General features: G+C 40.2%; 1 protein-coding gene across 1 annotated transcript in view; it reads right to left on the minus strand.

Moving 5' to 3' along the window:
- Positions 1–4,627: 4,627 nt before the first annotated feature.
- Positions 4,628–26,853, minus strand: part of LOC126200979 (odorant receptor 85c-like) — a 50,574-nt gene continuing 28,348 nt past the window's right edge. Inside the window, exons 3-5 of the mRNA XM_049936754.1 lie at positions 24,671–24,770; positions 11,167–11,280; positions 4,628–4,810 (exon numbers count right to left, since the gene is read on the minus strand). Of these exons, the coding sequence (XP_049792711.1) occupies positions 4,628–4,810; positions 11,167–11,280; positions 24,671–24,770 (397 nt within the window). The remainder of the gene's footprint in view (positions 4,811–11,166; positions 11,281–24,670; positions 24,771–26,853) is intronic.

The following is a 26,853-nucleotide window of genomic DNA, read 5'->3' on the forward strand; positions in this document are numbered from 1 at the left end:
GGGATTGAGAAGATCAGCCTTGGTAGCAGGGTCGCAATACAGCTCACAGGTTGTAGTACTGTTTCCGGAACTGGTCTGAGGCCTCTGCTATGAGCCGAGCAGATCTTAACCAGACTTTGAATTCTCTGGGACAAGCCTGGCTGTGTGCACCCCGACTTACGTCAGAGGGCTGAGAACTGTAGGGTCCCCCTACACGGGTCAGGGATGGACCGCACATTGGACTGCTATCCAGGTGGATGACGTTACGTGGACTGCTCAGATGGGTTTTCTGCCATAGGCAACTCTTCTTCCAATAGCATTAGCATAACACCCCATGCAGTTGCGCTACAGACGACATGTTTAAAATCTTAGTGATCAATTGCTGAAACAATCACAACATAGTCCTGGAGTCTGAAGCAGTCCTAAAAGCAATGGACTCATATGATACTGGATACAGGAAGATAATTGATTTCATAGACTCACAGTAGTGAGAATTTTGGTGTAAATGTAAGTGTATATCGAAATGATAGGATAAATGGAAATTGGAGGTTGCGTTTTTGCAACAGTAGACAAGCAACGCAAACACCCCAAAATGGAAAATAAGCTTCCATGCAAGGCTGTTTGGGCCTAAACGTGTAAGTGGATCATTTTATCGACTTCCGGACAAACTCCCAAATGCCACTGCATACTTTAGCGAAAACATCAAGAATCGTTACTAAGTTCCTTCTCTGAAAACTATCTACAACACATAGTTCAGAAGCCCACTCATGATGGAGATATGTTAGATCTAATGGCAACAAGTAACTGACCTCTTTGACAATGTTCATTTTTAAACTGATATCATTTACTCTTGTAACGCTGACAAATATAGAAGACAGTCCTCAACAACAGAGAGGGCACCGCAAAGACAGGTGTGCACCCAACAGACGTAATCATGGAACCGATTACGGAACTTAACGAAAACAACAAGCTGATCGCCTTTGTTCTGGCGGTTTACTCCTGCGCAATCGGAACGCAATAGGTCACCAGGCGGCATTCACTCGCACAGCGACCGCAGTGATCATAATGTTTGGCATGTCGCTTTATGTTCCGGAGTTTGAAGTCCTATGGAAAGTCACTCTTAGCAACAGATACGTTGTTTTGCTGGTCGCTGTTTTCTCTTTGTTCCTTGTACAGCTGTATGAGGTACTGCCTAAATACTTTTTCTTCCTAAGCTGTCTGTTAATTTTCTTGGTACAACAAAGATCACAAAGGAAACACCGTCTCCTTTCGCAGAAGAATGATGGCAAACGATTTCCAGGAGAGTTTCCCTGAGAACATCTCTGAAGAATATCCACCTAGCGTAGGTAAAACTATTTGTTGGGAAACCTCCTAAGAAAGTTTACTTTTTTCACTACCGAGTGTAAGTATTGTTCCTTAACAATGACTGTTTCGAGTATTGGAGTGACAAGTGTGTACAGTATGTCTTTTCGTACCTTTTATGATAATGATATAGAGCCATAAATGTGGAACTGGTGAAACACTTCATCATATGCTCTTATTTTATCGAGTAGTACTAAAAGGCTGCTGCAGTTAACGTCATTCTATCCAAGGATCACCATCGACGTTTTTAAGAAGATGTCGCCAAGCACACACGTAAATGATGTGATACGAAAGCAATTCAAAAGTCGGTCATCCTCAGCCTTGTATCTTCATTACTGAATCACTACGCTCCATCGAGGCAGGGGACAGAAGAAGGTGTAAATATTATGTGGAGCAAATTTATTTTCTCACTTTAATAGTTTGCGATGTATTTTTAACGAAGTAAATCTTGCTTATACATGTTACTAAATTTATGTAATATAAGTTATCTACAATCTTTGAACAAATTATAGTTTGTATGATTTTACAGAAACACGGACCTGGAATTCTGGCAGTGCCTATTGTGCTGATAATCCTTCATACACTGCTATGGAAATGATAAAGCAGGTTCAACAGCCCGTACGTTCCGTTAAGGACCTGTGGAAGAAAGAAAATTAGATTCTGGTAATTTAGCTTTTACTTGTTGAAGGGAAAGTTAAGTATATGACTATTGTCCTACATTTATGAGAGCCAAGTGGTAGCGAGCTATTGGAAATAATACAACTTGTAATAGATATTCTAACGTCTGCCTCAGATTTCTGGAAAAGTAGGATGGTTAAACATTGATCTCATTATTTGAATTAGAAGCAACAGAAGTTTTAAACAGTTATGCAGTATATACTGACAATAACATATCAAGTACATATACATAATACGCTATTTCTTACCAAAACTTCAAATGCCATTAACATGTCATCCTAAGTTTAATTCCTCAAAGACAGTGCTCATCATACTAGTTTATCTTTGTTTCTACGAACACGCATGTAACTGCCAGAATATGTCTCCTGAACTCACCATCGTTTGGTTTTTACATGGTGCCACAGCAGCCGTGTTTATAAAACAGTTATGGGAATAGGATTGTACCTGTTTGAGCAAAACACAAAATTCTTTTATACTACTTTTGATCAAAAATGTTTCAGTGTTAGTGTATCGTCCTTTTACTGAAGTCAATATTCACGGAAATTTTTCCGACGGCGTCCCCTACTTTGCAGCGCGCCCTGTATTCCCATGAGGGGAAACGAAACCCTACGTGCACCTGCACTGAAGGAATCGTGTTTGGCTGTACCACACACTTATATAGATGTTGTCATTTATCTAGTCTATAGCTGCACGATATGCACCTAATTGTGATGATTTTGAAAGCAGCAACAAAACGATAGGTGGAAAAAATTTTCGTTAATATGTGATCTACCCCTATAAATGGAAGATTCAAATTCCCAATAAACCTTTCTGCTGCCTGAAGGACCAGTTAGCCTACTTCCATTTCAATAAAAAAAAAATTAAAAGAACAGCACTGTGGTTGACAACGTCCACTTCGTGACAGCAAAACTGGGCGTCCGAGTCTGATGCGTCCTGCCACTAATTCCTCACCTGTGCCAATCTCTTCATCTCGGAGTAGCTCATGCAATCTACGTTCTTTCTTAATTGCCGGACGTATTCCAATCTCAGTCTTCCTCTACAGCTTTTGCCCTCTATAGCTCCTCTCTAGTACCATGGAGGTCATTCCCTCATGTCTTAACTGATGTCCTGTCATCCTGTCCTACTTGTCAGTGTTCTCCGCACATTGATTTCCTCTCAGATTCTGCACAGTACCTCCTCATTCCTTATCTTATCAGTCCCCCTAATTTTCAATATTTGTCTGTAGCACCACATCTCAAATCCTTCGATTCTCTCTCTTTCCGGTTTTCCCACAGTCCGTGTTCCACTGCCATACAATGCTGTGCTCCAAACGTACATTATCAGAAATTAATTCCTTAAAATGAGGCCTCTGTTTCATACTAGCAGACTTCTCACTGTTAGGAATGCCCTTTTTGCCAGTGCTTATCTGTTTTTGTTGTCCTCCTTGGTCCGTCCGTCATTGGTTATTTTGATGCCTAGGTAGTAAAATTCCTGAACTTCATCTTCTTTGTGAAATCAATCCTGATGTTAAGGTTCTCGCTGTTCTCATTTATGCTACATCTCATTACCTTCGTGTTTCTTCGATTTACTCTCAGTCCATATTCTGTACTTGTTAGACTATTCATTCCATTCAGCAGATCATGTAATTCTTTTTAACTTTCACTCAGGATAGCAATGTCATCAGCGAATCATGTGATTGATATCCTTCAACCTTGAATTTTAATTCCATTTTTGGATCTTCCTTTTATTTCCGTCATTGTTTTTTCGATGTTCAGGTTGATCAGCAGGGGCGAAAGACGACTTCGCTTTAGAATCCGACCACTCCGTTCTTTGTGATCTACTCTTATTAGTTCCTATATGATCTTGTACATATTATATATTACCCGTTTCTCCCTACAGCTTATCCCTCTTTTTATCAGAGTTTCGAACATCTCACACCATTTTACACCGTAGAACGCTTTTTCCAGGTCGACAAACACTATGAATGTGTTTTGATTTTCCTTTAGTCTTGCTTCCATTATCAATTGCCTCTCTGGTGCCTTTATCTTTCCTAAAGTCAAACTGATCGTCAACTAACACATCTTAAATTTTCTTCATATTGTATTTTACCCCCTCCCTATAGCTTACCCCTATTTTTCTCAGAATCTCGAACATCTTACACCATTTTACATCGTCGAAAGCTTCTATAACGACAATTTACACTACGTGGAATGAAACGAAAACGAAATGGAGGATGTTCACTGACATCAAAGCGGTGTCATATGCCTTTCATATGGCGATGATGAGGATGCGCTTTCCAACATTGCGCGACACTGCCTCTGCTGGGCGCCTCGAAGTATTCATATAACTTCAACTGAACACCAAAAGGTTCCGCGGTCCTTTGAGGTAATTCAATAGCTATATGTTGATGCTACTGGTTCAGTAAGTGTTGCTAGGCAGATGATGCCATGTAGACTGTTTGTAAGACGGAAGGAAGCTTAATAATTAGAGACGGGCAGCACATTTTTCACTGAGCCAGTGTGCTGTTCTTCTATAGACCGATGGCAACTCTATACCTTTAGGAAAGCTGTTTCCTAAGTTTCAACACACAAGTACAATGACTGTTCAGTAGAATGGGACCATCTTTATTCTAGTACGGGAATGGATGAATACCGACCTGGACCAGCGTCACCTTAGACAGCTTGGTCGTCTTGCCTACTGTGATCTCGACTGGTCGAACCGACGCCGTCATGAAGAGCAGCAGGCTGCGTCTAAAGCGGACGTCGCTCTCTGTCCAGCCACAGCTGAAAGCCGACTGCATCAGCTTCTCGCTCTGAAACACGGACATTTGACTGTTGTGGAGTGCAAGAGCTTCCTTGTGAGAACTAATAACTTCCTCGTGAAATTAAAGGTTCTCTAAACTAATCAGGTTCATAGAGTCACATTTCATATTCATCGTTTCGCTCGCATTAAACGAGTACTGGGAGAAATTAGTTTCTAATATCGCAAATAAGTGCGATCGTATTTAGAGAATTCTCATCCACATTACCTAGGGTTCATTTTCTTGACTTTATTAAAGTTACCCGCAATTTTTCCAACGACGAGACGAACATTTCTTTTTTTTTTTTTTTTTCGTGCTAGTATGTCTAAAGACTTTTGTTGATGCCATACAGAGTCACCTCGTTCGTACATAGTGCGGAGCAGAAATACACTGACATTTCCAATGCTGCACTATTTAGATGAATGACTGAATGAATCGATGGGCAGAAGGTCATGTTGACGGAGGAATGCCGCTTCAACCTCAACTATTAGTGCTTAATGCATAATTGTATCGTGGTAACTGCAATCTACAAAAAAGCATTATTGAGCGCCTTTTGGGACAAGGGCCAATTATGATACAATACCTGAACTCGGTTCCATTCTGTTGATGGCAAACAGTCAGTTATGAGCTGGAATTCCACAGCCAAGCAAATTTTAGCAGAAAAATGAACTGCGTTATGTGATGAATTTGCAAAGCTCCTTCGAACATCGACCCTTGCCAATGTCTCGCTTGTCACACACCGTACTTGTCTCAAGGTCTATTGATCATTATCTTTTTCGTCACGATTCTCAAGCAATCACTGTTGTTCTGTCGATTCTCATTCCCCAGGAATGCATCCCATCTCTCTTTTATTTCATAGACTCTTGTTTCAAATGGTTTTTGTTATAGAAAGTCTGAAGTCCTATGATACCCCCTATAAATGATCCGCCGGCCGGAGTGGCCGAGCGGTTCTAGGCGCTACAGTCTGGAACCAAGCGACCGCTACGGTCGCAGGTTCGAATCCTGCCTCGGGCATCGATGTGTGTGATGTCCTTAGGTTAGTTAGGTTTAAGTAGTTCTAAGTTCTAGGGGACTGATGACCTCAGAAGTTAAGTCCCATAGTGCTCCGAGCCATTTTTATAAAATATCATCACTGAGCACAAAGAGATGTGATATGCATATACATTTGTACATCATTCCGTCTTTGCACAGTCCAATCGGCTTCACGGTAACTACCAAAGGCTGTCAACGAGGGAACTGCACAATCTCTAAAGAATGATTTCTTCAATAATCAAATATATCACCGACCGGAAACTGTCGATTCCCTGAGAACTCCTTCATTAAGGTTGCGTTCCCAGCTTTATGCCCAGCAGTAGACCATGGGATTGCTCCATGTATCGCGATGGCGGTAGCAGTAGTGCGAAGATTGACAACTCCTGAGTCTGGACTTAGCTCAAAATGGTTCAAATGGCTTTGAGCACTATGGGGCTTAACATAGGTGGTCATCAGTCCCCTAGAACTTAGAACTACTTAAACGTAACTAACCTAAGGACATCACACACATCCATGCCCGAGGCAGGATTCGAACCTGCGACCGTAGCGGTCACGCGGTTCCTGACTGAAGCGCCTAGAACCGCACGGCCATACCGGCCGGCCTGGACTGAGCCTGGACACACGACGCTGATACAAGATTACTGTAAATTAGGACTGCATCTCCATAACGTTTACCCAGCGCGTTAACGTAACGTTCTCTCGACAGCGTCCTGTATTTTTACAGATGAATGGCTGGCTTATTCTATGTTTCAAAGGGGCCATGGGGATACTCACGACTTTCTTTTAACCATCGTGACATTTGATTCTGACCGTCCCAAAACTGCAAACGCTACGACCCTTCTTTCCAGTCCGTAACAGTGTACACTAAAAATTAAGTGCTCAGCAGATTGAGACTGTGTCCTGTGCTGGGATTCGAAGCCGACTCGGTACAGTTCAGTAGTAGTACTATACCACAGTTTTTGCCACTGACTGCCATCTCACCATCTAACATACACACCTACTAGATAAAACTACCAGAAAAATATGTTTAGCGTTATATTAAAATAGATTACAGGTGTAAGCAGAAACAGTGATGCAGAGATACAGTAGTTTCGTGCTTAGTGGAAAGTACTTGAAGCTTGGAATGCTGAATACAGACCTTTTTTTTTACGATCGATCTAACACTCGCGTGTTAACGCAATCGCTTCCGGAACGGGGAGGTACGACGGCCACGGATCGAATTCACCCAGTTGTTCAGTGAGGATGGGCCGGTATGCCGGCGAGCCCGGATGTGGTTCTTAGGCGGCATCTCACCTCTCACTGCCTTAATACGGGCTGGATCCTCTGCTGCCCCTCAGAAACACACTATCCAGATATTTTGGACACTTTCTTACGCTTGCACATAGAATTTACTTCACACACAAACAGAATGGGTACACTACTTCTGCCTTGGGTGGGCGGAGAGCAGGGCCGGGGTACAGGGAGAGAATAGCAGTTTCGCTGTTTGGTCTGCTTAAGCACTCACTCACAATGAGAATCGGTCAAACACTTCGTATGTTGAAAGAGTTGCTTTTATGTGAAGTTGAACAATATAACTCCAACAATATGAACCAAATTAAATAACAACATTTGGGTAAAAGTTTTGTTGAGAATTCTTTGGGCAAGCAAAAACCTTTTGTTCGGAGTGTGGCCTTTAAGTTACTGTCCAAAGCGAAAAACCAAACGAAGAGTGTACGATGAAGATATCGGCGTTTGAAGGAAGTTGAAAACAAGCTGCGTTGGAGCTAGGTCAGCGAAGATAGGCAACACTTCGGCACACGCACGTCTGATAAATTCTGCACACGCGCCAATGACTAGTATAGTATGTAACACCTATAGCGCCTCTCGGTGCTGAAAAAACAAAAATAGCTCCCAAGTTAGCTCCCATGTCATTAAAATATCAATTCATAAAATGACACAAGTCCCTCCACAAGTAGTAATTACGAAAAATAAATAAAAAACAAATAGAGGGAAATATCTAGTATAGAAAGCAAAAGAAAAGAAAAGGAAAATTTAATTATAAATTTTAGAAACATGGGAAGGGGGAAAAACAGTAGAAAATATTGAAATATTTGTTATTCCAATGCGTAAGAAAATCAATATTATAGTCACAGAACGTAGGTCTGGGACACCAAAGATAGTGTTTATTAAAGTATAAATAGCCATACGTTGTAATTACGAAACTCCAGTCTCTAGTCTGTTCTAGTTCGGAAGTTATTTAGGACGTACAGCTTTAGAGAACAACAATTGGGACTTTATTAAACGGGGATCAAGAATAGATCGTGACGAGATTGTTTTTGAGGATTGTAAATTAAAGACTTTAATTTGGACATTTTTCAGATTAGATAAACGGGAAGGTGAATAGTAATCTCTTTGGCTTTAATATCAATCCCTGTGAATATTTAAACGCTTTACTGAATTGAGAATTTTAACCGGATTCGGGCTTTGAATTGTGATAGTGGGAAACTTTAACTTCACGCGACTAGCGATCATAGTTAATGACAGTTTGCGGATATTAAATAGATATAACTTATTTACCGAAAGTGACAGGATATTATCTAACATCTCTGATGCTAGCGGGACTCCTACTTAGACATCTAATTAAAGAACTTCTTTGAATGAGATCGTATGAGTGGACCTATTTATTAATAATTCTTGTCAATAAACTGACGTTGTTAATTTGAAACATAATACAAGTCTTGAACATTAATTTAACTTAGATTAATAAACTTTAAGATTACGTGATCTATGCCTAGAAAAAACTAGCGATTCGTAACTAAAACAATTGAAGGAAAGGTTAAAGTATCGTCTTCTGTAAACATTGGTAGTAAAGCTACTAAAGATTTTTTCTCTCAGAGTTGGGAAGACTATACGTGTAGTGACCCACGTTTAACATTGAGTTTTAAAAGTAATCAAACTGATACTTAGCCGTGACAATATTAAATAAAAGTAAAACCCTTCAATGACAGTCAATGTGTAAGAAATGAAATCAAACTTTCACTTATTAGGCGAAAAAGCGAAAACAGAAAAAGGGCTGCTATACGTAGCAGTTTCGAGTGACATGCCATTATTACCCGTCTTTAGGCAGTTACGGTCGTTTGATAAATAGAGTGTAGGTATTCAGGGGAAAACTCTGGTATATCTCACATGTCGTAAGGAGAAACAAAATGATTTTTCTTTTAATTTTACAGAATCAAAGAAAATTTATGACTGTACGATACAGGAGAAATATTAAATTGTAGTAAATAAGGGGAATTTGCAAAAACAGACATAAAGTCTGATGGCACACAGCAATCACTGGTTATACAATGTTACTTATAATCCGTCTTGATTGTAAAAATGTTTATTCGCATATCGGTTTCGGTTCCTCTAGAACCATCTTCAGATCTGCAATTTCGGTTACAGGTGTAACCCTTCCACACATGCTGCGTCACATGTGACATGTTTGCAATTAATACGGATTATAAGTAACATTGCAAATAAGGATGTTATCAAATAATATTAAAAATGGTTCGATAGGAGTAGAGAAGAACAGCTTGATATCCTCACTGTCTACATGGTACGCCCAAATTGCAGTAAAGGATATAAATCAGATAAACAGAGAAAAGACAACTAGAATATATTTCCACGATTATTTTATTGCTGGTACATAATTCACTTGGTCATAGAAAGCCTTAGAGCTGTTAACACAAGTTTAAGAAGCGAAACGTCATATGACAAATAAAGTAACTCGAATATATAGCTCATTTTTGCGCAGAGGCTGGAAGGTATCCTCAGCAAAAGGAGCCAACGTTTATGAGATAGTGAGCTCCTATTATAGTACGATAACTGATGTGTTATGAGCTTAGCGTAAATTGAATGGGAAGGTAGAGAAAGGGAAAGTTTGTCAAGAAGGATCGGGATCCTTTTGCCACATTAAACAAGGCGAGATACTGAGACGTCACAAATGTATATCGTGCGGGGAAAGCTGCTGTGTCTTCCATCTGATGCACGTGGACTCGACCTAAGCGCTACAGACGTACGCTGAAGCTTTCTTACCGTTCTATATTTCACGAAACCCTCCGGAGATGGGGATGTGCCGGAGCGCATGACGTTTACATAGCTGTAGTGTTTAAACGTCTTCTGACAGCTGTCCAGAGGAAACGGTTTGGAAAGAACCCGAAATAATAATCACTGAACCAAAAATTCCATCGCTGTGTGCTTCGAATACAAATGACAAAACATAGTGTCGAGATCATTCCCAGACGACGAATATATGTTGATAGCACGTCCATACCTGCCCAATGGCGTCATTTGGGTACCGTGCGGAGGGGAATGGAGTTAACAAATGGTTCAAATGACTCTGAGCAATATGGGACTTAACAGCTATGGTCATCAGTCCCCTAGAACTTAGAACTACTTAAACCTAACTAACCTAAGGACAGCACACAACGACCAGTCATCACGAGGCAGAGAAAATCCCTGACCCCGCCGGGAATCGAACCAGCGAACACTGGCTTGGGAAGCGAGAACGCTACCACAAGACAATGAGCTGCGGACTGGAGTTAACAAACTGTTCTCGCAGCCTTTGTGAGTCTTTAAGTCCTTACAGCCGCTACTTCTCATTCAAGTAGCTTATGAGTTCGCCTCACAATCCTGAGTGCACCTTTTCATCGATCAAGAACTACTGGCACAACCGGGTGTTGAATCTTGATCCACCGCAGAGCAGTCAGAGATGTTTACCGATTGGCTACGGAGGCGGGCGCATATTCATCTCAGCCTGACAGTGGGGCTACATTTGAGAGCGTAATGAGCTAATTATTAACAAATTATTAATGGGACTTGAGTTAGAGTGCTGTTCAGCTATAATAATTATGTCTAATGCCTTTGTGACCGGTGACTTCCAGGTTGCATGGTTTGTAGTTGAACCCCAGCAACTAGCAAACTCGCAGTAGGAAGGTTTCAGTCTGGATTACGCTGTGCATGCCGGAAGAAAATGTGAGAGATCGAAGTTCAAGTCTGCGTTTCGAATTTTTCGAGGCATTACCTTTTCAGTGGTGTGATTTTTTAAATGGTGATGTGGTAATTAGGCGTGGTAGCCAACATGAAAAATGACTACATGTAGAAGCAGAAACTAGCAAGAAGTGCTTATTAGTACTTCCCTTTCACATCCTCTCTCGCAAACCTGACAGCATATGAATTCCCAAAATACATTATTTCTTATGAATAATTAGGACTGTTTTCGCGAGTAAAATGACGTGAAAGTAGCTCGACCTAGAGCTAACGATGGTGACAGGGTAGTATTTCCCCACTGTTGACAATTAATATAAGCTACTCACCTGATCGGTTAAGGCATGGCCAAATATGCAAAACATTCCAGTCTCGCACAGGAGAGGAGGTATCGTCAGAAGCGCTTTCGAAGCTTTTGAAAGGTTTCCGTCTCTCTGTAACAGCTGTCAGTGCGACAAATATCACAGTATTAGTAGGTTTACAGTAATTCACTCTCACGCAAACGCAATAATAAATGGTATCACATACAATAATAGGTTCTTTATGAAGCAATACACAGTTACATACGTAAGGGTAGGAAATTTTACACTGCCATGAAATAAAATCTACTTTAAAGGATGCAACAGCTGAAATGGTAAATAATGCCTGCAATGGTATTATTGAGAGGTCTTCTTCAAATGCTCTCACTCTAAAGTGAAACGGTTCAGCCTGTCCAGTTCTGAACGTCTACCGTATCCACAAGAACTATAAATGTAAGACATACTGAGGAAATAATAACTAGGATGGAAACTTCAAAAGTTTTACGTATCGATAGTGATCAGAATTTAAAACTGGAGAAAACACATTCTTTAATTCGTAAAGCAAGAAATTCAGCCACATTTGCACAGAATAATTGAAATACTTGGGGAAATATACAGGGTGTAAATATTAAGTTGAAAAACCAGAATAACTCGAAAAATAAGTTTCACACGAAAAAATGTAGAATCCAAAGTGAATTATTTTCGAGGGGGACATCTTGAGGACAATATTATGGAAATGGAAGAGGATGTAGATGAAGATGAAATGGGAGATAAGATACTGCATGAAGAGTTTGACAGAGCACTGAAAGACCTGAGTCGAAACAAGGCCCCGGGAGTAGACAACATTCCATTAGAACTACTGATGGCCTTGGGAGAGCCAGTCATGACAAAACTCTACCATCTGGTGAGCAAGATGAATGAAGGCGAAATACCCACAGACTTCAAGAAGAATATAATAATTCCAATCCCAAAGAAAGCAGGTGTTGACAGATGTGAAAATTACCGAACTATCAGTTTAATAAGTCACAGCTGTAAAATACTAACGAGAATTCTTTACAGACGAATGGAAAAACTGGTAGAAGCGGACCTCGGGGAAGATCAGTTTGGATTCCGTAGAAATGTTGGAACACGTGAGGCAATACTAACCTTAAGACTTATCTTAGAAGGAAGATTAAGAAAAGGCAAACCTACGTTTCTAGCATTTGTAGACTTAGAGAAAGCTTTTGACAACGTTAACTGGAATACTCTCTTTCAAATTCTGAAGGTGGCAGGGGTAAAATACAAGGAGCGAAAGGCTATTTACAATTTGTACAGAAACCAGATGGCAGTTATAAGAGTCGAGGGGCATGAAAGGGAAGCAGTGGTTGGGAAAGGAGTGAGACAGGGTTGTGGCCTATCCCCGATGTTATTCAATCTGTATATTGAGCAAGCAGTAAAGGAAACAAAAGAAAAATTCGGAGTAGGTATTAAAATTCATGGAGAAGAAGTAAAAACTTTGAGGTTCGCCGATGACATTGTAATTCTGTCAGAGACAGCAAAGGACTTGGAAGAGCAGTTGAACGGAATGGACAGTGTCTTGAAAGGAGGATATAAGATGAACATCAACAAAAGCAAAACGAGGATAATGGAATGCAGTCAAATTAAATCGGGTGATGCTGAGGGGATTAGATTAGGAAATGAGACACTTAAAGTAGTAAAGGAGTTTTGCTATGTAGGGAGTAAAATAACTGATGATGGTCGAAGTAGAGAGGATATAAAATGTAGACTGGCAATGGCAAGGAAATCGTTTCTGAAGAAGAGAAATTTGTTAACGTCTAGTATAGATTTAAGTGTCAGGAAGTCGGTTCTGAAAGTATTTGTATGGAGTGTAGCCATGTATGGAAGTGAAACATGGACGATATCCAGTTTGGACAAGAAGAGAATAGAAGCTTTCGAAATGTGGTGCTACAGAAGAATGCTGAAGATAAGGTGGGTAGATCACGGAACTAATGAGGAGGTATTGAACAGGATAGGGGAGAAGAGAAGTTGGTGGCACAACTTGACTAGAAGAAGGGATCGGTTGGTAGGACATGTTTTGAGGCATCAAGGGATCACAAATTTAGCATTGGAGGGCAGCGTGGAGGGTAAAAATCGTAGAGGGAGACCAAGAGATGAATACACTAAGCAGATTCAGAAGGATGTAGGTTGCAGTAGGTACTGGGAGATGAAGAAGCTTGCACAGGATAGAGTAGCATGGAGAGCTGCATCAAACCAGTCTCAGGACTGAAGACCACAACAACAACAACATCTGCCGGTGCTAAAATTATCACGCCACCCTAACCCCCTGGGGGTGGGGCGGGAGGCAACTTTAAAATTTCAAATGGGAACGACCATTTTTTATTTCAGAATCAGATTATACATAAAAAACTACGTACATTTTGTCTTAAACATTTGTTTTGATCCTTGGTAGTGGGCGCTGTAATTCAAGAAAAACCATGTTCTCATTTTTGCGTGGAAAATGTTTACGGATAAATAAAAAATACTTATTTACTTCGCAAATTTTTATTCGCTATAATTAAAACTCTCCCTCTCTCTCCTTAGGGTGGGGTTTGAGAGAAAGGAATTAGAGTTTTTCAAATGTTGACCCAAATATTATTTTTTCCGCAGATTCGGATAAGTTTTGTTTGTTTCGTGGTCATGAGGCCACACTACTTTTAATTATTAAACAAATCATCTGGCTAGCTAACTAACTAACCAAACATCCTTCTTACTAACGAGTGAACTCATTTTTTATTTACCCTTAACCATTTTCCACGAAAAAATGATAACATGGGTTTTCTTGAATTACAGCGCCAACTACCAAGAATCAAAAACAAATGTTTAAGACAAAATGTACGTAGTTTTTTTATACAGAATCTGATTCAGCAATAAAAGATGTGCGTTCCCATTTGAAATTTTAAAGTTGCCTACTGCCCCACTCCAAGGGGGCTGGGGTGGCGGGTTAATTGTCGCACCAGCAGATGCCTTCCTCGAAAATAGTCAACTTTGCATTCTACACTTTTTTCAAATGTTGACCCAAATATTTGGGTCAACATTTGTAAGACTCTAATGATGTAAGACTGATCTTACTTTCCATTTTCACCTTTAGTGACTTGTCAGATATCTTACTATTTGAATCCATGGAGCTTGAAATCGTTACATCACCTTCCCGAATCTCATAGTCGTGATGCAACTGTTTGATGCCGCATCTTGAGGGCGAACCATCTTTGAACTGTCGATGGAAGATTTTGTGGCAACATCATTAAGGCAATTCTCCATACTATCCTTGGGTAAAATATTCCGGAGGTAAAATAGTCCCCCATTCGGATCTCCGGGCGGGGACTAATCAAGAGGAGAAAGAAAACTGCTGTTCTACGGATCGGAGCGTGGAATGTCAGATCCCTTAATCGGGCAGGTAGGTTAGCAAATTTAAAAAGGGAAATTTATAGGTTAAAGTTGGATATAGTGGGAATTATTGAAGTTCGGTGGCAGGAGGAACAAGACTTTTGGTCAGGTGACTACAGGGTTATAAATACAAAAGCAAATGGGGTAATGCAGGAGTAGGTTTAATAATGAATAAAAAAAAGGAGTGCGGGTAAGCTACTGCAAACAGCATAGTGAACGCATTATTGTGGCCAAGATAGACACAAAGCCCACGCCTACTACAGTAGTACAAGTTTATATGCCAACTAGCTCTGCAGATGACGAAGAAATTGATGAAATGTATGATGAGATAAAAGAAATTATTCAGGTAGTGAAGGGAGACGAAAATTTAATAGTCATGGGTGACTGGAATTCGTCAGTAGGAAAAGGGAGAGAAGGAAACATAGTAGGTGAATATGGATTGGGGGGGAAGAAATGAAAGAGGAAGCCGCCTTGTAGAATTTTGCACAGAGCATGACTTAATCATAGCTAAGTATAGCTGGAAGAATCCTGGAGATACTAAAAGGTATCAGATAGATTATATAATGGTAAGACAGAGATTTAGGAACCAGGTTTTAAATTGTAAGACATTTCCAGGGGCAGATGTGGACTCTGACCACAATCTATTGGTTATGAACTGTAGATTAAAACTGAAGAAACTGCAAAAAGGTGGGAATTTAAGGAGATGGGACCTGGATAAACTGAAAGAACCAGAGGTTGTACAGAGTCTCAGGGAGAGCATAAGGGAACAATTGACAGGAATGGGGGAAAGAAATACAGTAGAAGAAGAATGGGTAGCTTTGAGGGTTGAGGGATGAAATAGTGAGGGCAGCAGAGGATCAAATAGGTAAAAAGACGAGGGCTAGTATAAACCCTTGGGTAACAGAAGGAATATTGAATTTAATTGATGAAAGGAGAAAATATAAGAATGCAGTAAATGAAGCAGGCAAAAAGGAATACAAACGTCTCAAAAATGAGATCGACAGGAAGTGCAAACTGGCTAAGCAGGGATGGCTAGAGGACAAATGTAAGGATGTAGAGGCTTATCTCACAAGGGGGAAAATAGATACTACTTACAGGAAAATTAAAGAGACCTTCGGAGAAAGGAGAACCACTTGTATGAATATAAAGAGCTTTGATGGAAACCCAGTACTAAGCAAAGAAGGAAAAGCAAAAAGGTGGAAGGAGTATATAGAGGGTCTACACAAGGGCGGCGTACTTGAGGACAATATTATGGAAATGGAAGAGGATGTAGATAAAGATGAAATGGGAGATATGATGCTGCGTAAACAGTTTGACAGAGCACTGAAAGACCTTAGTCGAAACAAGGCCCCGGAATAGACAATATTCCATTAGAACTACTGACAGCCTTGGGAGAGCCAGGCCTGACAAAACTCTACCATCTGGTGAGCAAGATGTATGAGACAGGCGAAATACCCACAGACTTCAAGAAGAATATAATAATTCCAATCCCAAAGAAAGCAGGTGTTGACAGATGTGAAAAGTACCGAACTATCATTTTGATAAGTCACAGCTGTAAAATACTAATGCGAATTCCTTACAGACGAATGGAAAAACTGATAGAAGCCGACCTCGGGGAAGATCAGTTTGGATTCCGTAGAAATGTTGGAACACGTGAGGCAATACTGACCTTACGACTTATCTTAGAAGAAAGATTAAGGAAACGCAAACCTACGTCTCTAGCATTTGTAGACTTAGAGAAAGCTTTTGACAATGTTGATTGGAATATTCTCTTTCAAATTCTGAAGGTGGCAGGGGTAAAATACAGGCAGCGAAAGGCTATTTACAATTTGTACAGAAACCAGATGGCAGTTATAAGAGTCGAGGGGCATGAAAGGGAAGCAGTGGTTGGGAAGGGAGTGAGACAGGTTGTAGCCTATCCCCGATGTTGTTCAATCTGTATATTGAGGAAGCAATAAAGGAAACAAAAGAAAAGTTCGGAGTAGGTATTAAAATCCATGGAGAACAAATACAAACTTTGAGGATCGCCGATGCCATTGTAATTCTGTCGGAGACAGCAAAGGACTTGGAAGAGCAGTTGAACGGAATGGACAGTGTCTTGAAAGGAGGGTATAAGATGAACATCAACAAAAGCAAAACGAGGATAATGGAATGTAGTCGAATTAAGTCGGGTGATGCTGAGGGAATTAGATTAGGAAATGACACACTTAAAGTAGTGAAGGAGTTTTGCTATTGGGGGAGCAAAATAACTGACGATGGTCGAAGTAGAGAGGATATAATATGTAGACTGCCGATGGCAAGGAAAGCGTTTCTGAAGAAGAAAAATTTGTTAACATCGAGTATAGATTTAAATGTCAGGAAGTCGTTTCTGAAAGTATTTGTATGGAGTGTAGCCATGTATGGAAGTGAAACATGGACGATAACCAGTTTGGACAAGAAGAGAATATAAGCTTTCGAAATGTGGTGCTACAGAAGAATGCTGAAGATTAGATGGGTAGATCACATAACTAATGAGGAGGTGTTGAATAGAATTGGGGAGAAGAGGAGTTTGTGGCACAACTTGACTAGAAGAAGGGATCGGTTGGTAGGACATGTTCTGAGACTCGATGGATCACCAATTTATTATTGGAGGGCAGCGTGGAGGGTAAAAATCGTAGAGGGAGACCAAGAGATGAATACACTAAGCAGATTCAGTAGGATGTAGGCTGCAGTAGGTACTGGGAGATGAAGAAGCTTGCACAGGGTTAGAGTAGCATGGAGAGCTGCATCAAACCAGTCTCAGGACTGAAGACCGCAACAACAACAACATCCTTTAAAATTAACAGCTAAATATGATAGACGTTAAACATTATCAGAACGAAATATAGAATGTTACAACTGTAGTCAGTATCAAACACGAATAAATATATTCTGTTCTAAGCGCGGTACGCGGTTTCACTTTGCCAAATTGGACTTTGAATCGCAAAATTCAGTAGGAACTGTACTCTGTGCTGTGTTGCCCTGCATTATATAGCCTCTGGCAGTACAGCATAGATAGTGAAGCGACAAATTCCTTCGATATGGTTCGAGGTGTATGTGGATCAGAGAGAGATGGAGAGGAGACCATAATGGAACGCGTCTCGTCTCGAATAGGAATTCGGTGTTCTCATTCTATTAGAAGCTTCACGTACCACTGACATTAGGACGGTGAGAGCACTCGATTTTGCTACCCTCTATTTGCCCACTATCGGGCTATGCACGAAAAATATGCAAAATCGTAGCAGGTACATTTGGCGAAAGCAGTATCTGGATAATCTTCAGAATCACATTCTTGAGCTATAAAATCCAGTGTCACTTCAATCACATTCTTTCCACCATCAATGTGTGGGAGTATTGTATCTAACCGCTTGCCAGGAACATTGAACCGTAGGATGATACACTGGAGCAGGCACCTGGTTAGGAAAAATGGAATTCAATTTCATTACGAAAATACTATTCCCTAATTCAGTTTCGAAGTCACCGCATAAAGTCTGTTGTTATTCTTGGATACATTTCATATTGCAGGAAGAAATCTGCATCCAAAAGTTGTAATTGCTTAGTTGTTTTTGACGGAATGATCATACATTCTATGTCTTTTCCCGTAAATGAATCATTTAGTATTGTTGTGTCCTTGTGAGCACTCCAAGAATTACAAAGTAGTATACTCTCCTGGTTATTTGCGACACTGTCATTAACAGCATTCGTGAGAAAGGATTTTAAATAACCCTTTGACATTTCGATTTGTGCTAGCCGCCAAACATATGTTTGGTGCAAGATTGTCTTCAATAACGCTTTTAACTTTCGGCCACAAATTTTTCCTGAAAACAAATATACAGTTTTTGTAACGTGTCTGCTCACTGAAAGCTCAACGTCTATCGTATAACTGCGAGTTCTATTGCGTGCAGAGTGGACCAGGGTAACTTGACTTTTCCCCTTTTTTATGCAGTATCGCACCAGAAGATAGTTTGTAATTGAGTCCACTTTGATCAGTGTTCCAAGGGCACTGTGGCTGTATCTGAAAAGCTGCAGCTTTCTGGTTTTCTTCTTCGGCATAAAGAGCCCCCGACTGGCGAATATCTTGATATTCCTGTAGATTTCTCTCTGTCATGAGAGCTGTGATGAATCTACGACACATTCTGTACTCTTTCTTGAGATGAAAGCTGCGGAACATTTAAATTCTGTGTGCCCAGTTTCTCTTGCTGTTTGATTTGCCAAGAATTTCAGGTGCCATTAATGGACGAATTTTGATTGCCTTTTTCCCTCGAAATGGATTTTCATTACGTAATTTTTCCTAAACATAATCCAATACCCTTTGACATTGATTTTCCTTGTTATATAGTTTATATATTCCTTTTTTTATATTCCTCTCCAATAAATAGCTGTAGAATGCAACTTTAAGTGGAGGTGTATGATAATCGTCACATATACGTTCAAGACGTTCTTCCGAAAATTTTGTTAAAATACTAGTATCAGGTTTGTTTTCTGGGCAAGTTCATAGTCACCAGATCTGTTAACATCTCCTCGAAGAGTACTGTTTCCGCCACTTCTGTTAGCACTACAATCTCAACACTATTAACCGATTTAACGCCTATAAAGACATTTTCTTCGTCCATTATCCTGCCCAATGTTAACTTCGGTTGAGCATTCAAATGAATATTCTTGTTTCTGAATAACCAGAGCCACTGAAAACATTGCGAATGTGACATAATCCTGTCCTACACCGTCTTTCTTCGGATAACGTCTTGTTAACTTGGAGGCCCCAGTATTTAAAACGTTCCAAGCATTAATGGTTTCGTTCATTTCTGCTGTTTATGTCTGACAATAATGATAAACATATACTAGTTGATGAGGTATCACTGACTGGCGTGATAACCCCAGTACTTCTCTAAGACACGAAGTGCTATTGTGAACAGACCAAGAGCAGCACAATCATACACTGTCACGGGCGTGGTTAGAAGTCTGAGAGTGGTCTGTGTACAAATGTTTAAATACGAATTCTTGTTCTAGCCGAGAGATGTGCCTTGTCAGCAATGAAGTGAGAGAGAAAGAGAGAAAGAATATGTGTAGTGACGTGTATCAAGTCACCACATAACTTTTCGTACAAGCTAAATTCTTTTGTTAGTAGTGTAGCGGTATTGAGATTTATTGTGGTGTTTGTCGCACCGAGAAAAAAATAACCTTTTTACAACCCACACCGACCTGATATTTATAAGAGCTGTTTTTTTCTTTATATGACAAGACACGATGTACTTTGTTCTTTAAGTTGATATTGTCTTGTGGGGCCCTCGGAGAACCTTTGGAAATCCCCAGGGCTCTTCAGAGAACTCTTTTAGTATCGCTGGTATAGACATTTTGGGTCCCGGCACACATACATCACAGACCACCGTACATCACCGAAGACTCTGTCGACGTCAATAATGACTGCAACTGTACAGTTCGGAGTCGTATGGAGTATAAATATTGTCTGCTCACCAAGACCGTATGATCAGTGGTAGAGACCACTGACATCCTGATATTCGATATCAGTTTAATTTAAGCAGTCATCGAGTGAGATGTCAGGGATTCTCGACTCGTCACAAATTTAGTTTGACTAACGGACGTTATTTTAACTGCCACAGTGCAGTCAGAAAGTATTAGCATTCGAAAAAAGCTATAGTTCGAGTCGTACCTAGGCTGTAACTTAGGTCAGAAAAGCTATCCGAAAAATTGCGTATTTACACCTTATACTAGCTTTAGCCCTGTAGAGGCGGAGACATTTTTTGCGTCGCGACATAGGTACCGAGTGAATTGCTTCGTGTGAATGGTTGCCCACCGTTCCATTTGGGGGCTTCCACGCCATATGGCTGCCTTTTGAACATGTAGGTCTGTCTGTTTTTGTTATATGTAGTGCAGTGTGTAGTAATAGAGTGGTCCAAGGACGCTATAGACATTCTTCTTGAGGCATATAGGCACGAAACATGTCTTTACGACACAGAATCATCCTCATATCACAGTAAACGAGACAGGAAATACTCAGTCGACAAAATAGTTGATTCACTGAAAGAGGTTAGGTTTTCGTCTCATGCCGAGATTGTAGTAAGGGTGATAAGTTTACGAACAAGCCTTGTGACAGAAGTTAATAAAGTAAAATGATTCGACGAAGAGTGGTATGGGATGTGCTTACATGTATGAATCCACGGTGTGGTATTTTCAGAAACTTCGGTTTTTGCAAGACCATGTCCACACAAGGAAAGGGACTGGCAGCATATAATTCTCACAAACGTGGACTACAGTAAAACTACTAACCTCACAGTATGTAATGTTTTCCCCTCCAGTTTCTCCTGTGATTAGTACAGCAGGAGAAAAACTAAACCAATACCTAGGGTTTGACTACGGGCTCTTTACGAGCTATACACTCAGCTCTGCTGTGTGTCTGAATACCACAGCTGTCTTGTACATTAGTTTTCATTCTAAACAATGCGGGTTCGAAACCCTCTCGTATCGTCTTTTTCTCCTTTGCAACTTTGAACAAGATACTATGTGTACCTAAGGTCGGACTCTATGGTAGTTCACAATGTCTCGTTCTGCACATAAATATCCAACCAAAGAAATTATAAAGCAAACACTGTGAGCTGTGTAGAGTTTCCTTCAGGATGACTATCATCTCACTGAGATCCCAAACACTCCCGTTGATGTTAGTGAGGATTTCATAATTGTAGGGGAGTGAATGGCCATCCATTTAAAACAACATCATCGTCATCACCATACAGCAGTTCACATTGAAGTGTCATCATCAAACAGACATAAAGGAAGAATCGTTCCTCTGAAGACGGAAACGCTCCAGCTGTTGCTGAAGTCTTTGTAACTGCTTATCTATAAAATTAAAGGTAAAGCACAGGTGATGAAAGATTAGAGAGAGATATTTAACGCGATTTATAATGTGCAAGAATAAGAGTTGAGCAATAATGAGTAACAACATATTCCTTTGTTTATTTTCATTAAAATGCCATTGCATAATATACATAAAATACAAGTTGAATACAGTGCATTATTTTTACTGTGAAAAGTAATTACAGCAAAATTAAATTACAAAATCTACTTCTAGTACCAGCTGAGTTAATTTATGAATAACATGACTCTACTGCATACCATATTCACTTTTGAATCATAAATGACATTTATTACTTTTAAGCAGTAGCTCTGTGTCAGTGCTGATTTTTTTCTTTTTTACAGTTTCCACTGCCACTGTCATACGGTGGTGTTTAAATATTCCTGAAGAGCGTCCCTTAATTTCCTAGCTTCTTTGACTGACCTCTGTTGACCTAATCTTCGTATACCCCTCAGATTATTTCACTATCATTCTCCTAGAATGATAACACTTTGATTTGTGTCCTCTTTCTCTTCTAGTTGTTCAACGTAAATACTTCCACATATGTCCAGTAAGACATTATTTGGCACACAAGCAGAGGGCGTTATTTTCTCTACAATTTCAGCAGATAGCTCTATTTTCAAAAGGGTAATCCTGAACATGTTATTCAGTATCCGGAAAGCATTTTCAGAACTTTTTCTCACTCTTCCAAAAGACAATTAATTGTTTTGTTGGCGCATAAAGATTTTCGTATACGGCTTCATTACATGGTCTGATAAGGGAAAAGCTTCTTCGGCTACAACGAAGCACTGCAGTTTCAAATCCTGATAACATCATGGTGGAGGTATGTTCATTAAATATTCAGTACCAGTGAGACTTTCACAGGGGGTACCGTTCCGAAACACTCCGTCATAACCAACCCTTCGCTTACAACCTAAAGCCACACATGTAAATTTACCCTCTACGTCAACTAAAGCCAGTAACACGAACTCTACCTCCTTTGTAATTGTGGTAGCATCATGCCATACAGTACCGAGCGAGGTGGCGCAGTGGTTAGACACTGGACTCGCATTCGGGAGGACGACGGTTCAATCCCGCGTCCGGCCATCCTGATTTAGTTTTTCCGTGATTTCCCTAAATCACTCCAGGCACATGCCGGGATGGTTCCTCTGAAAGGGCACGGCCGACATCCTTCCCTAATCCGATGAGACCGATGACCACGCTGTCTGGTCTCCTTCCCCAAGCAACCAACCATGCCATACAGTTTGCTGGTCGGAATTCCATTGATCCAATCTAGAGCACCAAGACGACTTGGAAAGTTCTGTATGTCTTCCAACTGTTTTGATACATGTTTCCATTCATTTTCAGCTGTTGATGCCAGAAACAGAGAAAATCTGATGTGAATATGTCACTAGGACTTTCATACACACTTCAACTGAAAAACAAGTGTGATCTTTAACTCTGGGATCACTGTGTGATAGACACATTTATCTCAAACAAGAGAAAATTATGAATTATGAAATGGACTGATTTTGTGGGAAAATTTCTCGGGGGAGAGGGGCGGGGGGTGCATTTCGGGCCTATAAATTCTAAGGTTCAGTTCTGATCATAAACTTTTACAACGTATGCCGAGATTTTCAATACAATTGCCAGACTATAAAAAATGTGTGATTATGCTTGTACATGGGTGGAGCTGAGAGGTGGGTAGGATATTTTTTGGAAATTGTTAAGTATTCCACTTTAAAGAATCCACTGCTATTTCAAATGAAGTAAGCAGAATAAATGGAATGCTATAGCTTTGAGAGTTAACTAAACGTAACTAATAAAGATGAGCACTGAATGAAAAATGTGTGGCGGAAGCACACCTTAAAAATGCTTCTTGCTGAAAAAAAGGTTATTTCACGGGTTCTTTGTGTTAAATTACTTTCTCAAGGAATTTAAGAAAATCAACATACCTTTTTTTTATAAATCCTTCAAGCACTCGTAACTACTTCACAAGTTTCAATAATAATTAAAAATCTCCTGCTTAAAGAGATTCTGAATGAAAACATTAGGCTTCCTTAGTTTTCTGCAGTAGGAGAAAATCTCAGTGTTAACGTTAAGCTAAAGAAAATTGTGGAAATAGTTTCAAGTTTACACATATGTACTGTACGTACAGCATTCTAGTAATACGGTACATTGATATGTAAAGATAGCTACTTACCTCTATGAAGCTAAGATACGTTCTCGCATAACTGTGGTTTTCTTCCTTATTCGTGGACCTACTGTACAATGTCAAGAATTCCGTCTCCTCCATCCTTAAACTATTTTTGTAGCACTGCGTGTCGACACACCTCACTTCATCGTGCAATGGACTGGGAAATTCGCGACCGCCGTCATTACGTCTTAAAGTCCAAGGTCTACTTCACCATCTTCTTTTCTTCGTCCACGTCCACTGCGGTAATGACTGCATAAATGGCAACTGTCATTCTCATTTCGTTATCAGCCATTTTCTAAAATAATGTTGAAGCATCTGTGGCCATTGTGTGTTCAAACGCAGCTACCAGATTGCATGCCAGCTCTTGGAGCAAGAAGCTGTATCATCCTACTACATCTTTCGTGGCGCAACGTATGTCGCTCCAGCAAAAATCTGTGGTTGTGAATAGTTCTGAGCAACATCGTACTTGTGATTCGGGTGGGTAGGTTGTACTCTGCCATAGACAGTGACTCAAACATGGACATGGGAGATCGCAATAGAAGGACTGTCTTCAGTTCATAAATTATGAAAGGAAGAAAGTTTCAGCCGCTAGGAGATTCTTCCACATCTCTGGAAGAAACATTCGCTCTTCTGGAATATTAGATGCAGTGAAAATGCTGGTCAATTAAAGTAGGATGCAATTAGGAGCGGGAGATGTATGTACACAAGAAGCTCTTACTCTACTGCCTCTTCAAACCTGAACAACAATCAAATATTTCACAGCAGGAAGAACGAATGAAACTCAGAAACAGGAAGTAAAGGGAAAGCAGCTTTCCTGCCGTTCATACAACGACAGCAGTTGTTTGCAACGTTTCAAAATACAGGATAGTATTACGTCAATTGCGCGAGTGTGTTTCACAGGAAAGTTTTTTCTGTTATCTTGTAGTAATCTTTGTCAAATGCATTCTATAAAATTCTCTTCTAATTTGTTGTGAGGACAATGTTGTGCGGTTCCTGAGAATTTTTTTTTTGCTCTTTATCATGCAGAAATTATTTACTTATTTACTCACCACGATGGAAATAAATAGATTTCCGCACAGGTTAACGATGTTGATAACAAGGACGAAAAATATTGGCACGCTCATTGTCGTCTGCAGGAGAGAGATGGACCTGCAACAAAATTATTGCAATATTTGTAAGTGAGTAGTAATCAAACAAGCGCCAAAATTTCCTTCAGTTTTCCCTCTTGTAGTCATGTGTCTTGCTGATGATTTGGTAACGTCTTCATTTTGTCCTATTTGAATACATGACACATTGGTAGAACGTCATAGAATTCTTAGAGTCTCTATTGCTTTCCTAAATTCCCCTACCCTAGGAACGTGCGCCTTCTTATGGCAGTTACCTCGCACACAATTCTTCGCTTGCTTATTCCACTAACTATCTACGGCCACAGAAATTAATTATCTTGGCTTAAGGTTACGAAGCTATATCAAGCACATAATTTATACATGATGTTTCAGAACTAATGGTCAGTATTCAGGGATATCAAAGGAATCATACGAAACAAAAAGTCAAGTATGTGGGCTCTAAAACGCATATCATGAGAGCTATGAGCAATTCGTGATCTTCGATACCGTCAAACAAATCTCTTCTACTGCAAGATCTTTGCTTTCCATATTTTGGGAAGTGGTAGCATGGGGGAAAACTAGAAAAAAAGTGTTGTAAAATGCATACATTAAAAGTTATGAGCACCTGTTCATTAGGAGGGTTGTGTTTCAAAGTAGAAAAGATGAACAAGCGCTCATAGCCCTGAAAATATGCTTTTGAGACTGTATGTTTACTGTATACCTTTTGTTGTTTTGGTCCGTGTTACAACTTCCCAAAATATGAACAGCAAAGAGCATGCAGTAGAATAGATTTGTTTCACAGTATCGAAAATCAAGATTTGCTCGTAGCTCTTAAGGAATACGTTTTAGAGACGATGTTTACTTGACTTTTTTGTTCCGAATCCTCATTCCTGTCCTATCCCTGAATATTGACCATCATTTATGAAACACGCTGTACAAAAGCAAAACATGGCAAAGGCTAATGGATGACATAGATTTGTTAAGTGTATTTTCAGAGATTTTTCACAGCGGTAGTAATAATTTTAGTGTGATTACATTTATCTTTTCGCTGGCCACCAGAATTCGCTGTCTCTAGTCTGACAGTAGTGACAGTCGATACAAACTGCGAAGTTAAATAAACATTTTGCGCCTATAAAGGCGTAAGCGGTTTCATTTATTTATTGGCGCTTGTATGAGTAAATATGTAGGAGATGTATCTCACTAATCTGTATGCTAAACAATTTCTTCTCAGTTAAAATTATAATTCCTGATCATCTGCTCTAGAATTTTGGCTAGCTTTCACTTTATGACAGATGTGCAGCTATTCCATTATACGACTAGTCATGCCAATACCTGTTTCAAGGGAAGTATTACCGCATCTTTCCGATGTCAGAGATAGTAAGTAAGACAGTTGTTACACATGTGGAAGTTGTCAGTACTGCGAAGTAGGTGTGAAGTTATTGCATTTTTTTAAATAACTATTTCTCGGCGCTACATACGCTGAACGCACTTACAAGACTTAAAAGTTTTCCAGACTGTTTCTGACCTTCCTGTTTCCTTTTGAGGATGTTGCAGTAGGGTATACGAAACGTAGCGAGCCTCCGTCGGGGGTATATAAGCACCGACATGTAGACAACGGATACGTGTGACATGCATGTCTTTCCGACATGTGTGCGATAAACTCGGAACGTTAACTACGGCGATGTTATTATCAAATTTGCAAATATGATTAATGTACTGTTATTCTCTTCTTGGCTGCCGAAGGACAAAAACCAGCAGACATCCATGGGAGAATCAAGAATGTGTATGGGGTAGCACGTCTGTCGAAAACCACCGTTGTTGGCCGCTGAACGCTGATCGCGGTTCGACACAAGAGGCCGGTCGATTTGGGAGGCAAGCGTCGTCCATTACCGGCAAGTGGGAGATACTCGAGCGTCCTCCCTGTAGACCTGATCTCTCCCCACGCGCTTACCACGCCTTTATCCCCTTAAAAAGTTCATTTAAATGACGACAATTCCTGTCGGACGAGGATGTGCAGCAGGTATTTACGGACTTCTTTATGCAGCGAAACATGATGTCTTACCGAAAGATTACCTTCAACCTGCTGAGTCGGTTGGATGAGAGCCTAATTCTTCAGGACGATTTTT

Source organism: Schistocerca nitens, chromosome 1, assembly GCF_023898315.1.
Source record: "Schistocerca nitens isolate TAMUIC-IGC-003100 chromosome 1, iqSchNite1.1, whole genome shotgun sequence".
Classification (NCBI taxonomy): domain Eukaryota; kingdom Metazoa; phylum Arthropoda; class Insecta; order Orthoptera; family Acrididae; genus Schistocerca; species Schistocerca nitens.